At 55.9% G+C, this 14,435-nt stretch overlaps 1 protein-coding gene across 8 annotated transcripts in view; it reads left to right on the top strand.

Moving 5' to 3' along the window:
- The window catches only part of SMARCA4 (SWI/SNF related BAF chromatin remodeling complex subunit ATPase 4), an 87,860-nt gene that overhangs the window by 61,895 nt on the left and 11,530 nt on the right, over positions 1-14,435 (top strand). For 3 of the 8 annotated variants that reach the window (XM_087425446.1, XM_087425444.1, XM_087425445.1), the window contains exons 26-31: positions 1,262-1,489; positions 1,739-1,837; positions 2,090-2,167; positions 2,890-3,108; positions 7,300-7,356; positions 7,796-8,049. In XM_087425446.1, the coding sequence (XP_087281572.1) occupies positions 1,262-1,489; positions 1,739-1,837; positions 2,090-2,167; positions 2,890-3,108; positions 7,300-7,356; positions 7,796-8,049 (935 nt within the window). The remainder of the gene's footprint in view (positions 1-1,261; positions 1,490-1,738; positions 1,838-2,089; positions 2,168-2,889; positions 3,109-7,299; positions 7,357-7,795; positions 8,050-14,435) is intronic. The other 5 variants (XM_087425449.1, XM_004442639.3, XM_087425447.1 and 2 more) reach the window with 4 other exon arrangements.

The raw sequence follows: 14,435 nt of genomic DNA, 5'->3' as shown, positions 1-14,435 counted from the left end.
CCCTGGATGGTTACTAGTGTCCCTTCCTACCGTCAGCCTGGGGTGTAGTTCCCACCCAGACCTATATGACTGGCCAGTTTTCTGAGAGGTGGGTGGGGTGTGCCTCCCCTGCTAGAAGGCAGACCTCGGGCAGAGCCTCCCTGGACCCCTGTCCTCCGCCACACTGGGAGGCTTCAAGGCCACTCAGCTCACTGCAGGGCCAGGGGCACATTGTTGGGCCCTGGCCCTGCCAGGAAGTCCACTGGCCAAGCCTGGGGCTGAGCCTGGACACAGGGCACTCCCATCCCCACGAGGTGTGGCCTTTGCGGCCCCCACTGGGTGCGAATTTTGAGTTCAGCCCCACACAGCTCCTGGGCCTTGACACAGGGTTTCGTGGAGCCCTCCTGATTCTGTGCTGGGTGATGACACAAACAGTGTTGGCAGCCACGGCTCCACTTCTGCAAAGCTTGTTCCCCACCAGGCACTGAGCTGAGTACCCAACGCCTGTTCACTCCCCTTATGCACACTATAGCCACGAGAGGGGCTGAGAGCGAGTCCTGAGGCTCAGAGAGGGTGGGCCCAGGCCTGGGGTGCACAGTGAGCAAGTAGCAAGCAAAGCAAACCAGGCATCACCACGACACTGCCTGGCTTTGGTCCCGTCCTGTACATGACGTCCTCACCGTGTTATGGCCACGCCGAGCACAGGCCCTCCTGGGGTAGGTGAGGGGACCCGTGCAGCTGTGATGGACGCTGCTTGGCAGTGTAATTCCCAGGGTCTGCCGTCCAAAGCTGCGCTTTTGTCCGGAGTGCCTGTCTAATCCCAGTAAGATAGAAAGGGACGGGCCAGCCTGGTGGCGTAGTGGTTGAGTTCAGCACACTCCACTTTGGTGGCCTGGGGTTTGCGGGTTCAGATCCTGGGCACGGACCTACACACAGCTCATCAAGCCATGCTGTGGCAGCGACCCACATACAAAATAGGAGAAAAATGGGACAGATGTGAGCTCAGCGACGATCTTCCTTGGCAAAAAAAAAAAAAAAAAAATAGAAAGGGACTAGGGGGACTCAGGGAGAGATTGTCCTGGCACGGGCTCCAGGTCGCCTTCCTGAGCTAATTCCAGCCTGTGCAGCTGCTGGTTGGGGCGGCAGAACGGCCAGGCAGGAGGCAGGTGCGTGAGAATCAGGGAATCAGAAGGCCCTCGCCTCTCCCGATGGCCTGGCAGGGTCGACTGCCCTTCAGAGATCTAAAGAGCCAGTTGGGACTGACCGGCGTCTCTTCCCCCAGGACCTGCAGGCGCAGGACCGCGCCCACCGCATCGGGCAGCAGAACGAGGTGCGCGTGCTCCGCCTCTGCACGGTCAACAGCGTGGAGGAGAAGATTCTGGCCGCGGCCAAGTACAAGCTCAACGTCGACCAGAAGGTGATCCAGGCCGGCATGTTCGACCAGAAGTCCTCCAGCCACGAGCGGCGCGCCTTCCTGCAGGCCATCCTGGAGCACGAGGAGCAGGACGAGGTGAGGGCAGCGCCGGCCCCGACCCCTCCCCGGCGTGAGTGGTGGACGCATGAGCGGCTTTCATTTTTGTTTTTTTACCTTTTTTGCACTCTTATTTTTTTTGCATCCCTTTGGAGTAAAGGGAGTGTGGGCTGAAAGGAAAGAGGATGAGTACTTGCTTTTTCTTTGAAGTCGTTTTTTTTTCTGAACTGCTGGTGAAAGACGCCGGATTGACAGCCCTGGAGACTGAAGTCCTCTATTTATCCACAGAGCAGACACTGCAGCACGGGCAGCGGCAGTGCCAGCTTCGCCCACACTGCCCCTCCGCCAGCGGGCGTCAACCCCGACTTGGAGGAGCCACCTCTAAAGGTGAGAGGGTAGTTCAGTCTCCACGCCCATTCAATCCTCGGCTTCTCGGCTGAGACGGCCAGCAGGGCCCTGACCCCACGGAGCGTGCGTGTGCGTGTGCGTGTGTGCCTCTCGCTGCCGCGTGGTCCCCGTCCGCCGCAGCCGCAGGGACCTCCAGCTCATCTCCCACGGAGCGCCGCTGCTCGCCTCCGAGCCCGGCCGCCGCCCAGCCCGGCCGCCCCGCACCCAGACTAAGCGTGTGAAATCTTGTAGGAAGAAGACGAGGTGCCCGATGACGAGACAGTGAACCAGATGATCGCCCGGCACGAGGAGGAGTTCGACCTATTCATGGTAAGCTCCGCGGGCTGGGCAGAGGCGGCGGGGCACCCGGAGGGCTTCACACGCCACGCCCTGCTGCCGTCAGAGCAAAGTCTCCTGGCGACGGTAGAGTCCCTGGCGGGTAGTGGAGCCAGGGACAGCCCTCAGGGTGGCCCCACAATGCCACCTAAGTGACCCGTCTTTCTTCCATGGCCATCTCCTCCTAAGCGTAGGGAAGGCAGACACACGCACACTCACACACGCGCGCGCACACACACACCCTCCTGTTTCTGATCCTCAGTCCCGCTGATTGCCTGTGCTCCCAGGTCTCTTGGCTTATGGGACTTCGAGACGCTCTTTCAGAGGGAGTTAACGCTGTCCAAGGCCAAGGGGCAGACGAGGGCCTCGGTCACAGACGCCCTTCGCCTCTGGAAGGGGAGGCCGATGTTGGCATGGAATCGGTGGGGGGGGGGGTCTCAGCCCTGACAGGCCTTGCACCTGCAGCCCACTTCAGCCCCTCTTCTGCGACCTTCCCATCCTTTCCCGTTTTCTCTGCCCCCGAAGCAGAGCCTCTAGCTGGGGTCTGCCGTAGGTGCCGGGCCAACTCAGCGCCGCGCACCCAGGGCTGCTGTTGCGCTCCCGCCGCGGTGTTGGTCCCTGCGGCGGAGAGGCAGCCCCTTGTCCACGTGCCCCCCCTGCCCCGCTCTCCCGCGCTGACGGCTCTCTCCCTCTGTCCCCGCCCGCCCGTGCCCCAGCGCATGGACCTGGACCGCAGGCGCGAGGAGGCTCGCAACCCGAAGCGGAAGCCGCGCCTGATGGAGGAGGACGAGCTCCCCTCGTGGATCATCAAGGATGACGCGGAGGTGGAGCGGCTGACCTGCGAGGAGGAGGAGGAGAAGATGTTCGGCCGCGGCTCCCGCCACCGCAAGGAGGTGGACTACAGCGACTCGCTGACCGAGAAGCAGTGGCTCAAGGTACACGCCGGAGAGGGCCGGCGGGGCGGGCCAGGGAGCAGGGCTCGCCCATGGCCGGGGCGCCTCTGGCCGAAACCTGGGCAGCTTCCCTTCCGTCCTGCTTGGGCGGCCGTCATTAACATCAGCGAGGCTCCTAACGGGGGTCAGGTTCCTCAGCTCCTCGACCCAGGAGGGAGCGCCCAGGCTATCCCCAGCCCGCTGCGGGGGTCACTGCTCTTTCTGGGGTGAGGAGTCACTTCTTCGTGAGGGCGGGGTCCAGCATTGCTCATCTCAGTGTGGTGCTGGCCTCTGAGTGCCCGTGACAGGGAAGACACAGGAATCAGTCAGGGATTGCCAGGGGTGTGACTGCAGTCAGGCTGCCCTCTTCAGGCGCGTCTCCCCCACGAGCTGGACTCCTGCCCGGCTGCAGGGAGGGAGGAGCGCGCAGGTGCCCGCCCGAGGCTCGGGGCTGTAGCTGCTCATGGAGGTGGCGTGAAGCTCCAGCAGGTGGCACCTGGCCGCGGTGTAGCAGCTGCGGACGGCTGAGTCAGGGCTGCAGGGCTGGGGCCCTCCTGCCTCACCCCTACCCTCCCCGCTCCAGCCGAGGGCGCGCTGCATCTGCACGGGCGCCCAGCACTGCCGTCAGCCCTGGGGTCACGGTGACTGATCAGACCCCTCCCCTGCTCGGGGACTCCGAGTGCTGAGGTGACGAGTAAGAACTCAACCCTGACATTGTCCCTCAAACAGCACTTCTGAGAAGGCAGATGGCTTCCGGCTACCCCCTGCCGAGTGCCACACCCCGGAATGTGTGATGCTGCCCGCCTAGGCCTCTGGTCACACACCTGGGGTTCCTCTTGACTGACTGCGGCCCCGGTGCCTCCTCAGTCTGTGTGGCCGGGGGCCTCCAGTCCCCTCCTGGGAGCTCAGGACACCCCAGACTTGCTCGCCTGCTGAGCTGTGCATGAGAGGAGACCACTGCAGCGCGCCAGGGAACCAGGCACACCTCAGGGCGGGGCAGGTGGGGCGTCCCGTTCCCCACCATCAGCCCAGGGCTCCAGGGCCAGGAAGAGAACCGCTGACAAGGAACGTGGGCCCCACTCAGACCCGTACAGCTCCCGAGGGGACGTCACCAGCCCTGCATTTTGAGACAGAGCTGCTTTTTAAAAGATAGCTGGCAGTGTGCTAATAGTGGTTTGTGCGCATTTCTTTTTCTTAGTTCTTTTGAGATGTAATTTACATACCACATAGAATTCACCCATTTCAGATGTGCAGTTCCCTGGTTTTTCACCGAGTTGTGCAACTGTCACCGCAGATCAGTTTTAGAACATTGTCATCGCCCCACAAAGGAGCCCTTTCCTCTTCAGGTATCTTCCCATCTCTTTAATCCCCCAGGCCTCCACTCATTTCTTTTTTTCTTGATAGTTTTGCCAGTTCTGGACACTTCATGTAAATGAAGTCATGCAACATGTGATCCTTTGGTACCTGACTTCTTTCACTTAGCAAAATGCTTTCGAGGTTCATCCATGTTGTAGCGTGTGTCAGGACTTCATTCATTTTTATAGCTGAAGAATCTTCCATTGGGCGGATGGACCACCTTTGTTTATCCAGTCATTAGTGACGGCTGTTGGGGTTGTTCCCACTTCTTGGCCATTATGAATACCGCTTCTGTGAACATCCGTGTACGAGTGTTTATGAGGACATACTTATTGATTTCTCTTGGGCCTATACCTAGAAGCAGATCCAATGGCAGTTCTCGTTTAACCTTTTGAGGGACTAACAAACTGTTTTCCAAAGCAGCTGCACCGTTGTACACGCCCACCAGCAGCATAGAAAGGTTCCAGTTTCTCCACGTCCTCGCTAGTACTTTTTATCTTTCTTTTGAATTCTGTCCATTCTAGCATGTGTCGAGTGGTATATCGTTGTGGTTCTGAATTGCACTTCCCTGGTGGCTAATGGCGTCGAGCATCTTTTCACGTGCTTATTGACCATTTCTATATCTTCTTCTAAGACGGCTGATTTGCAAATACTTTCTGCTGTTCTGTGGGTTGTCTTTTCACTTTCTTGACGGTGTCCTTTGAAGCCCAAAGGTGGTTAATTTTTTTGTGTGTGTGTGAGGAAGATCGGCCCTGTGCTAACATCTGCCAATCCTCCCCTTTTTGCTGAGGAAGACTGGCCCTGGGCTAACATCCCTGCCCATCTTCCTCCACTTTATATGGGACACCGCCACAGCATGGCTTGCCAAGCAGTGCGTCGGTGCGCACCGAGGATCCGAACCGGCGAACACCGGGCCGCCGCATGGAGCGCGCGCACTTAACCGCTTGCGCCACCGGGCCGGCCCCACAAGAGTGGTTAATTTTGATGAAGTCCAGTTTATCTGTCGTTCTCTCTTTGCTTGTGCTTTGGTATCGTGTCTGAGAATCCGTTACCAAATCCAAGGTCACAAAGATTTACCCCGGTGTTATTTTTCCAGAGTTTTGGAGTTTCAGCTCTTACCTTTAGGTCCGTGCTCCTGTAAAGTTAATTTTTGTGTGTGGTGTAAGGTTAGGCCCGACTTCATTGTTGCTCCTGTGGAGGTCCAGTTGTCCCGGCACCATTGGTTGAAGACTGTTCTTTCCCCATTGAGCCCATGCCTTTTTGTATGTCAGACTCGATACAGTTTACAGTAATAAGAAATACATGTGCCCCCAACAGGCATGGTCCTGTCTTAGCGGTGGGCGTGTAACTGGCACCACTTTTCTGGCAGCCACCCTGATGCTGTACATACCAAAACCCTTCAGAATGTTCCAGGCTCCTGTCCTGCTGGCTGACCTGCACTGTCTAGGCCTGCATGTTAGATTCCTAGGGCTGCTCTAAAAGTTACCACAAAGTGAGTGGCTTGAAACAGCAGTAATTTATTCTCTCACTATGCTGGAGGCTAGGAGTCCAAAATCAAGGTGGCAGCAGGGCCATGCTCCCTCCGAAGGCTCTAGGGGAGGGTTCTTCCTTGCCTCTAAGAGCTTGTGGTGGCCCCGGCGTTCCTTGGCTTGTGGCAGTGTCACTCCAGTCTCTGCTGCCATCTTCAGTGCTCTCCCCCACGTCTCTCTGTGTGACCTTTTCTGTCTCTCATAAGGTCACTCTCATTGGATTTGGGGCCTACCCTAGTACAGGATGATCTCATTTCCCTCCTTTTTTTTTTTAAAGATTTTATTTATTTATTTTTTCCCCAAAGCCCCAGTAGATAGTTGTATGTCATAGCTGCACATCCTTCTAGTTGCGATATGTGGGACGCGGCCTCAGCATGGCCGGAGAAGCAGTGCGTGGGTGCGCGCCCGGGATCCGAACCTGGGCCGCCAGCAGCGGAGCGCACGCAGTTAACCGCTAAGCCACGGGGCCGGCCCTCATTTCCCTCCTTAAGTAATTACATCTCTAAGACCCTATTTCCCCATAAGATCACATTCTGAGGTTCCAGGTGGATATGAATTTTGGGGGACACTATTCAAGCCACTGCACCCCCTGGGCTAGCGGTGCGTGCCCTCCCCCATGCCGACTTCTTTCAGTCTCTCCTGCCTGCCACCTGCCCTCCATGCTGTTCCTTTGGCCTGGATGCCTTTCCCTCCCACCACTCTTCAGATCTCAGCTTTAGTGACACCTCCTCTGGGAAGCTCTCCCCGACCCCTGACCAGGACACATTGGCTCCACCATCAGAGCACCACCCACCCTCCTTCCTGGCACCTGACCTGCTTGTCACTGCATTTGTGGGATGTCCGTGTGATCACTGCCCCTCTGGTTCCGCTCAGCAGTGTATTCTCAGCACCCAGCCCTGTGCCCGGTGCATAGTCACAGCCAGTAAATGCTAGACAGATGCCCAGCGCATCCCTTTGGGGCCAGGCCCCAGTGCCTTTTCTGATTCCACGCTCCCCTGGAAACCTGTCTTCCCATCATTTTGATTTCAGGGATAAAACATGCGAGTTAGTTATCATTGAGAAATAATGAATTAGGATTATTTTAAAAGTAGTGTTGTTCCCATTCATGTCCTTTGACTCAGCAGTTTCACTTCCAGGAATCTATCTACAAAAAAGACTGCTGTCGGTCAGGGCATTACTTAGAATGGTACCCCCAACCGCCCCCTAAAAAAACAATGGAAACCACCCAAATGCCCAAGAACAGGGGAAGGTTCAAGTAAGTCCCATTATACAATGAAATACTAAACAGACGTTAAAAATTATGTTGCAGAGAAACAACAGGAAATATACGCAGGCTATAGTAAGCACAAACACGAGTCACGGTGTGGTACGTGAACCCGATTCCAGCGTGGCCTGGACTGTGCACGTGTGTGTGGGGAGCGGGAGAGTCCTGAAGGTGGATGGCGGTGATGGCTGCACACAGTGTGAATGCCCCCGATGTCGCCCAACTGCGCACTTAAAAATGGTTAAAGTGGTCAATTTTACGTTATGAGTGTTCTACCACGATTTAAAAAGACGCGAGCGGTCTAGGGCGGAAGTGCCACCAGTGTCAGCTCTGGGTGGAGGGCTCACAGGACTGCGTTCTTCGGGCCACGCGGTGGGGTGTGGGCCTTTAACTCCTGGAGAAGCACAGCTGTGTGTCTGTGGGGAGGCCTGGGGGGCGCTGGGAGGCAGCGCTGGCCGTCCGCGGCCCCGGGTGTGCGCCGCGGCCTCTGCCTGTCGACCTCGGTGCTGGCTGTCCTATTTTACCACTGTTGACCCTGAAGGCCATCGAGGAGGGCACGCTGGAGGAGATCGAAGAGGAGGTCCGGCAGAAGAAGTCTTCCCGGAAGCGCAAGCGGGACAGCGACGCCGGCCCCTCCCCCCCGACCGCCAGCACCCGCAGCCGCGACAGGGACGAGGACAGCAAGAAGCAGAAGAAGCGTGGGCGGCCGCCCGCCGAGAAGCTGTCCCCCAACCCGCCCAGCCTCACCAAGAAGATGAGGAAGATCGTGGACGCCGTGGTCAAGTACAAGGACAGGTAAGGGGGGGCGGGGCGGGGCGGCCCCCTGTGTGCCCGCGAGCCCGCTGTCGCTCCGCAGACGGTGGTCGGTGGTCGGTGTCTGTCTCGGGGCCCCTGCCCTCCTGGGGCTTACGCTCTGGGGCAGGGAGCGTACAGCAGCGTCAGCCCTGATGAGGGAGAGGAACGTGGCGGGACGCAGAGGCGGGGAAGTGACGCTGGAGAGGAGCCCTGAGGAAGGGAGGTCGGGGGCGCGCTCCAGCCGGGGGCCAGCAGGTGGAGACGCCCCAGGAAGAGGGGGCTGGTGGGGTCGAGGACAGTGATGGGGCGAGGTGGAAGGAGGAGGGGTCTGTGCTGGGATGGGCGCCGACCATGTGGCCGGTGGAGTGTGGTGAGGGTCCCGTGTGGCTGGAGCAGAGAGTGAGCGGCTTCCCTTCTCTAGACCCTCCCACCCTCTTGGTGTCCCTGGGCCATCGAGGGTCAGCCCCACGTTGAGAAGACGCAGGCAAGCCTCCGCTCCAGGTGCTGGGTCCCCCCCTCACAGGCACACCCGACATAAGACGGCACGTGCTTTCAGCTGCACTGGGTCATGGGTACCATTTAAATGATAGGAGGAAAATGGCGGTTCTCCTGCAGCCCTCCAAGGACACGTATGCACATTCTGCCGGTGTGGGCCGGTCCTGCTGAGCTGCAGAAGGCGGCCAGGGCACAAGCCTGCACCCCGCCCAGAACTCGGTTCCTCCTTCCCTGCTCTGGTGCCTTGTTCCACTCTGGTCCATACTGGCCGGTATGGCTGTCCTCGTAACAGGAGGGTTTACAGCTTGATTTTGTAGTAATGCTTTGCAGTTAGTCACGAAGCAAAGTAAGAGAGGTTTAATGTTTTGGAGGGAAGGGTGTCCAGGAGTGAGCCCTCGGTGCATCACCTGGAGAGACTTCTCACCATGTGTGGAATTTTAGGGGTGGTGACTGTAGTACCCAAGTAAAGGATGCAAATGGCCCCTAAAAAAGAATCTTTTAGGGGCTGGCCCAGTGGTGCAGGCGGTTAAGTGCGTGTGCTCCGCTGCAGGAGCCCGGGGGTCGCTGGTTTGGATCCCGGGTGCACACCGACACGCCGCTTGGCAAGCCATGGTGTGGCGGCATCCCATATAAAGTGTAGAAAGATGGGCACAAATGTTAGCCCAGGGCCGTCTTCCTCAGCACAAAAAAGAGGAGGATTGGCAGATGTTAGCACAGGGCTGAGCTCCTCACCAAAAAAAAAAAAAAAGTCTTTTATTATGAGAAGAAAAACAAATGACGAAGTGAAAAAGGCATATTCATGTTCAATTGCTAGATCTAAAAATGTAATTAGCGTCAGTACTGAGAAAACAATATTGAACTAATTTGCAGACTTCGCCTTTGAGGCAAATTCCACAAAGAAAAAGGTAGACTAACAGTTATTTAAAATATGGAGTATGCAAAAATTCGATGAAAACGATAGACCCCGATGTTTTCTTCCTAATGATATTCTTCCAAGGGAAACTTAACATTATCAAGTTGAGGAAGACCCTTGAAGGTCACTAGGGAAGGATGGGCGTTTGAGAAAGTCATGCTGACCTTCTGGATATCCACACGGAGAAGGTGAGCCTAGACCCCACCTCACACCAGACACATGTTAATTTGAAATTGATTAGACGTAAACGTGAAAGGTAAAACAAGGTTCTAGAAGAAAGCATGGGAGAAAGTCTTCATGGCCTCGAAATAGGCATAGACTTCTTCAACAGAACACAAACCCCACGAGCCATAGAAGACTCATAAGTTAGACTTCACTAAAATGAAGGATATCTATTCATCAGAGGACCAAAGGACACCCTCATGAAGACAGCAAAAACTGCCACAGACTCAGAAAAGACAACCCACTTGCAAAATGGGCAAAAGACATGAGCAGACAGCTCCCAGAAGATGATATCCCCATGACCAATCAGCACGTGAAAAGGTGCTCGGGTTCATTCCATCGACATCGTCGCATCCAGGAAATGCACAGTAAAATGAGTGAGGGGCCTCCGCACGCCCACCAGAGTGTCGGCAAGCACGTGGAGCAGTTCTCACGCTGCCTACGGGAGCTCTTGACAGTCTCTTCTAAAGCTCACCATATGGATAAACTTTCTACCCAGAGCTCCAATCCCAGTTGTAAACCCGAGAAAGCCGAGTGCCTACATCCACCAGAGATGTGGACAAGCACGTTCATAGCAGCTGTGGTTATAACGGCCCCAAATGAAACCGCCCAGCGTCCACCCGCAGGAGAATGTGTCCGTGGCGGGCTAATCGAACAGCCGAATTCTAATAGCCACGAAAACAGACGTACTACTGCTCCAAGGAAGAATCTCACAGACTTTTGTTGAACCAGACACTAATGCGTACCTACTGTATGCTTCCAATTATAGGAAGTTCAGAAGTTGATCCATGGTGATGGGTGTCAAACGGTGGTTACCCCGAGACGGGGGGAATGGCAGGGAGGGGCATGAGGGAGCCTTCTGGGATGTGGGAAATATTCCATCTGTAGATCTGGGTGCGTACCTGACAACAGTCATCAAGATGCACACTGAAGATATGTGCACTTTCCGGTATTATGTCACACCTCGGTTTAGAAAATTAGACACTGGGAAACAGTATCGTGAAGTTGTTGATAAGGCCTTGAATATTTTCAAACTAAAAAAGAGATGTCAAGTGTCCGTCCACTTTCTCAGTCATTCTACAACTTACTGAAAAGGCCTTCTGAGCATCATATTTAGCTATATATCATGAGACAAAAGAGAAAATGGTGCCCTTAGCTGCTGCCAACAGTCGTCCTTCCAGCCTGTAGAGGATTGGGTCATAAGTCAGATGATAAATTAAAACTAACTTTAGGATTTGGCGACCCTTGTCGAGACTATTGTGTTGCAGGGCACTGAGATCCTGGTAGGGATTCTGAGATCCAGTTTGATGAGGAGTCACAGAGCTGCACGCCCAGCTGGTGTCGGACCCAAGTGGCAGGACGCATCAAGAGAGGGTCCAATGTGTGGTTTACCTGTAACCTCACGTCTTCCTGCAATGGATGACGCTACAGAGCCGGCAGTTCTTCATGAGACTGGGAAGAACGGTAGAGGAGTTACAGTTGGGACAGCACATACCAACAGTAGAGGGAGCTCCCATGTGCTGGCTTTGGGGAACGTTGGGCTCAAGTTTGGAGTGGGTCCATCTACTTGCTGGTTTGCTGGTGGTCGCAAATCTCTGAAGAGATCAAGGAGGACACAGAAACTCAGGAAGACAGTCATGTTTTCCTGTTGAAAAGTGATGTCATGGCAAATACTTTCAAAGATGATGTTTAGGCACAAAGTTGACCAATTTAATGAATAGTTTTGACATTCTTAACAAACGAAATTTGAAACCATAGGAAAAACAACAGTATGGTTCACCCTGCTGTGAGGATAGGCAACAGCCCCTAGACCACCCTCACTTCTGACACCAGCTGCAGAGTTCAGGGGTCCCTGAGACCACCCTCAGACTCGGTAATTCTCTAAAAGGACTCTCTGGAAGCTGTTCTACTCATGGTTATGGTTTATTACAATGAAAGGATACAGATTAAAGTCAGCCAAGGGAAGCGGCACAGAGCAGCATCCAGGAGAGTTCCACGCGCAAAGCTTCTGGTTGTCCCTCCCCATGGAGCCGCAGACAGTACTGGCTTTCCTGGCAACATGATGAGACAACACCCACAGAGCATTGCCAACCAAGGAAGGCTTGGTGTCTCGAGTTCTTGTTGGAACTTGGTCACTAGACGCGACTGGCCACCCACGTGGCTGACATCAGCCTCAGCCCCTCTGTGGGCTGAGCTGATACCATGTGACCCAGTGCCCCTGCCCTAAATCACATTCTTAAACTATCTGGGCCCAAGGCCCCCAGGTAAACAAAGGTACCCCGACAGGCAGGACATTCCAGGAGCTTAGAGATCGCCTCCCACGTGCCAAGGCCAAAGGCCAGACCTCTCTCTGGTTAAATTCTTCATGACACGCCTGGAAGGTTCTGAGGGACCGGCCACCGTTCCACCAAAGAGAACTGGAGCTGAAATTGGAGGGAGCCTGACGCACACTTTCTGGTCTCAGACTTCCAATTGCTCCTTTCCAAAGGAGAAAATGAAACATTTGGATTTAAAAAAAAAAAAACCATTTGCTTTCCAGAACCCTGTAATTAGCTAGACTCTGTACTTGAGTTAAATGTGAATCCTGAGGAGAGAACAAATTGTTACAGCTGGTTCTGCCTGGGCGCCAAAGAAAGGTTACAGGATGTTGTCATCGGTTGGATTCGGAGTGGGGAGTGGGCCTGGTGGAGCAGGAGGGCGTGGTGCTGCTGTTGCCACCCGGTGGCTGCGGTGAGGGCCGGGATTGCACCTGGATGTCACGAGCGGGCTGCCCTCCCCTCAGTTGGCATCACTCCAGATGTTGTTTTGATTGTTTATTTCAAGGTTCCCCAGCTGTATTTCAACACGAGTACAGTCCTGTTTGACATTACCTTCGCATTCCCATCCTCCTCCCCGTACAGGTAATGTCCTGATTTATAAGCTTTTGCTCCCTTCCTGCGTGTCCAGATTCGGGGCTGCCATGCCCATTGCTCCCAAGGCCGCGTGCGCCCTCTGAGTGGTGCCCCCTGGAGTTGTGTGGTGTTCGGCCTGTTAGCCTCGCCCTCTGCTGGGTCGTGGTGAAAATGCGTTTCCCACTATGGGGCCACAGTGGAGGAAAGCTTGTAGAGTCTGCAGTACCGGGCCACCGACTGGCACTGGCATGGGTGGCCTCCAGGAGAAGTGCCACATAAGCAGAGCCTGAGGATAAGCAGGGGCCCGCCAGGGGAAGGGGAGGGAACAGGTGTCACGGGCAGAGGGAACAGCATGTGTGGAGGCCTGGAGACCGAGCACACCGTGTCCCAGGACCAGAGGAAGCAGAGCAAGGTGAGGGGTCTCTAGCGGCCAAGCCCACACTCAGGGCCTCGCAGAGCACCTTCTCCTTGGTGTTTGGAAATCTCCACTTGCATCGGGGAACCCACTGGTCAACAGCCAGAATCGAAACTAGAATTAAGAAATTAAGTTGGAAGTAGGGATTTTCACTTTAAAAATCTAAACATGCAAATAAGTCAGGCACAGGCTCCTGGGTCAGGTTGGCACCTTGTCACAGGGCTGTGTGTGCCTCCAGCTGTTGTTTTTGTCCCTCGATCCTTTGGAAGGAGTCAGCAGTTGGTTGCCGAGGCATTCAGGCACCGTCTCCAGACGCCAGTGAGCCAGTGTGCGCACCAGGGCGCACCCCTTGGCGCCTTCAGGAAGGTTTCAGAGAAGTGTGTCTGCTGGAAGGCGCTGCCTCAGGACCCCCATGGAACCACCTCATGCTCCCCAGGCTGGCAGGTAGAGCTGGGCCATTACCAGCTCCCGGGCAGACTGTGGGTGTGGCAGTGGGGGTGTGTCAGCGCTGAGCCTCCTGAACTTGGTGATCGTGCTGAGGTCACGGAAGAGAGCGTCTTTTTCTTGAGACGCCCGCAACTTAGGCTCAGACGACTCAGCAAGATGGGGACGTGTACAGGCTGCCCCCTCGGGGTCTCCTTCCTCCTCTCCCTGCCAGGAGGCAGTAGTTCCTTAGCGGCTGTGGGGCTCGAGTGTCAGAGATCTGGATTCCACACGCATCTCTCTGCCTAGTTTCCAAGTCTGCAGCACAGAGGTGGAAGGCCCGACGTGGGGTTGTGGAGACCCCAAATGAGATAACATGGGCCAGGCCCGCAGCCCCGAGACCCGCCCCGCATCCACTGTGGGTGATGAAGGGCCTGGCCGAACCCATGGTGGCAGGCAGATCCGTGGTGGCGGCGGTTGGATCTTCAGAGTTGAAAGGTTGTACCTTGATTTGCAAGAAAAACTGGGTCAATGTAACAGGCCCCCGGGAAGGGTGTCAGCTGAAGCCTTGTCCCAGAGAGGTCACCGCCGGTGGCTCCCAGCCCCTCAGGTTGGCCCCAGAGGGGAGGAGGGGGCGGAGGGTGGGCGGGTCTGGGAGCCCTTCCTGAGGGGGCCGGGAGGCCTCAGGGTTCTGCAGCCTTATGGCCGTGCTGGCCCTGCGTCTGGAGCCCTCCTCCAGGAGGAGGAGGCGGCCCTCCGCCTGCCCGTTCAGGTCTGGGGTCATACCATCTGCTTGGCGCCCAGCTCTGGCACGAAGGCACCGACATCAGATGTCCTGAGAAAAGTGCTGATCCCCGTCACTGAGTGACGGCCTGAGTGTGGGCGCAGGCCGGGCTGAGGGCCCAGTGGGGCTGAAGGCCTTGGGAACATTAGCCGGGGCAGCTCTGTCAAGCTGTGCTGAGGTTTTGAGCCTGCTGCAGAATTTTCTGAAAGAAGCTCTTCCTGTCCTGTTTGTCATCCTGCCGAT

This window comes from Ceratotherium simum, chromosome 39 (genome assembly GCF_057802395.1).
Source record: "Ceratotherium simum simum isolate JZ-2026a chromosome 39, ASM5780239v1, whole genome shotgun sequence".
Lineage (NCBI taxonomy): Eukaryota > Metazoa > Chordata > Mammalia > Perissodactyla > Rhinocerotidae > Ceratotherium > Ceratotherium simum.
Note: the sequence above shows the minus strand (reverse complement) of the source record. Positions and strands in the feature narration are given on the sequence as shown.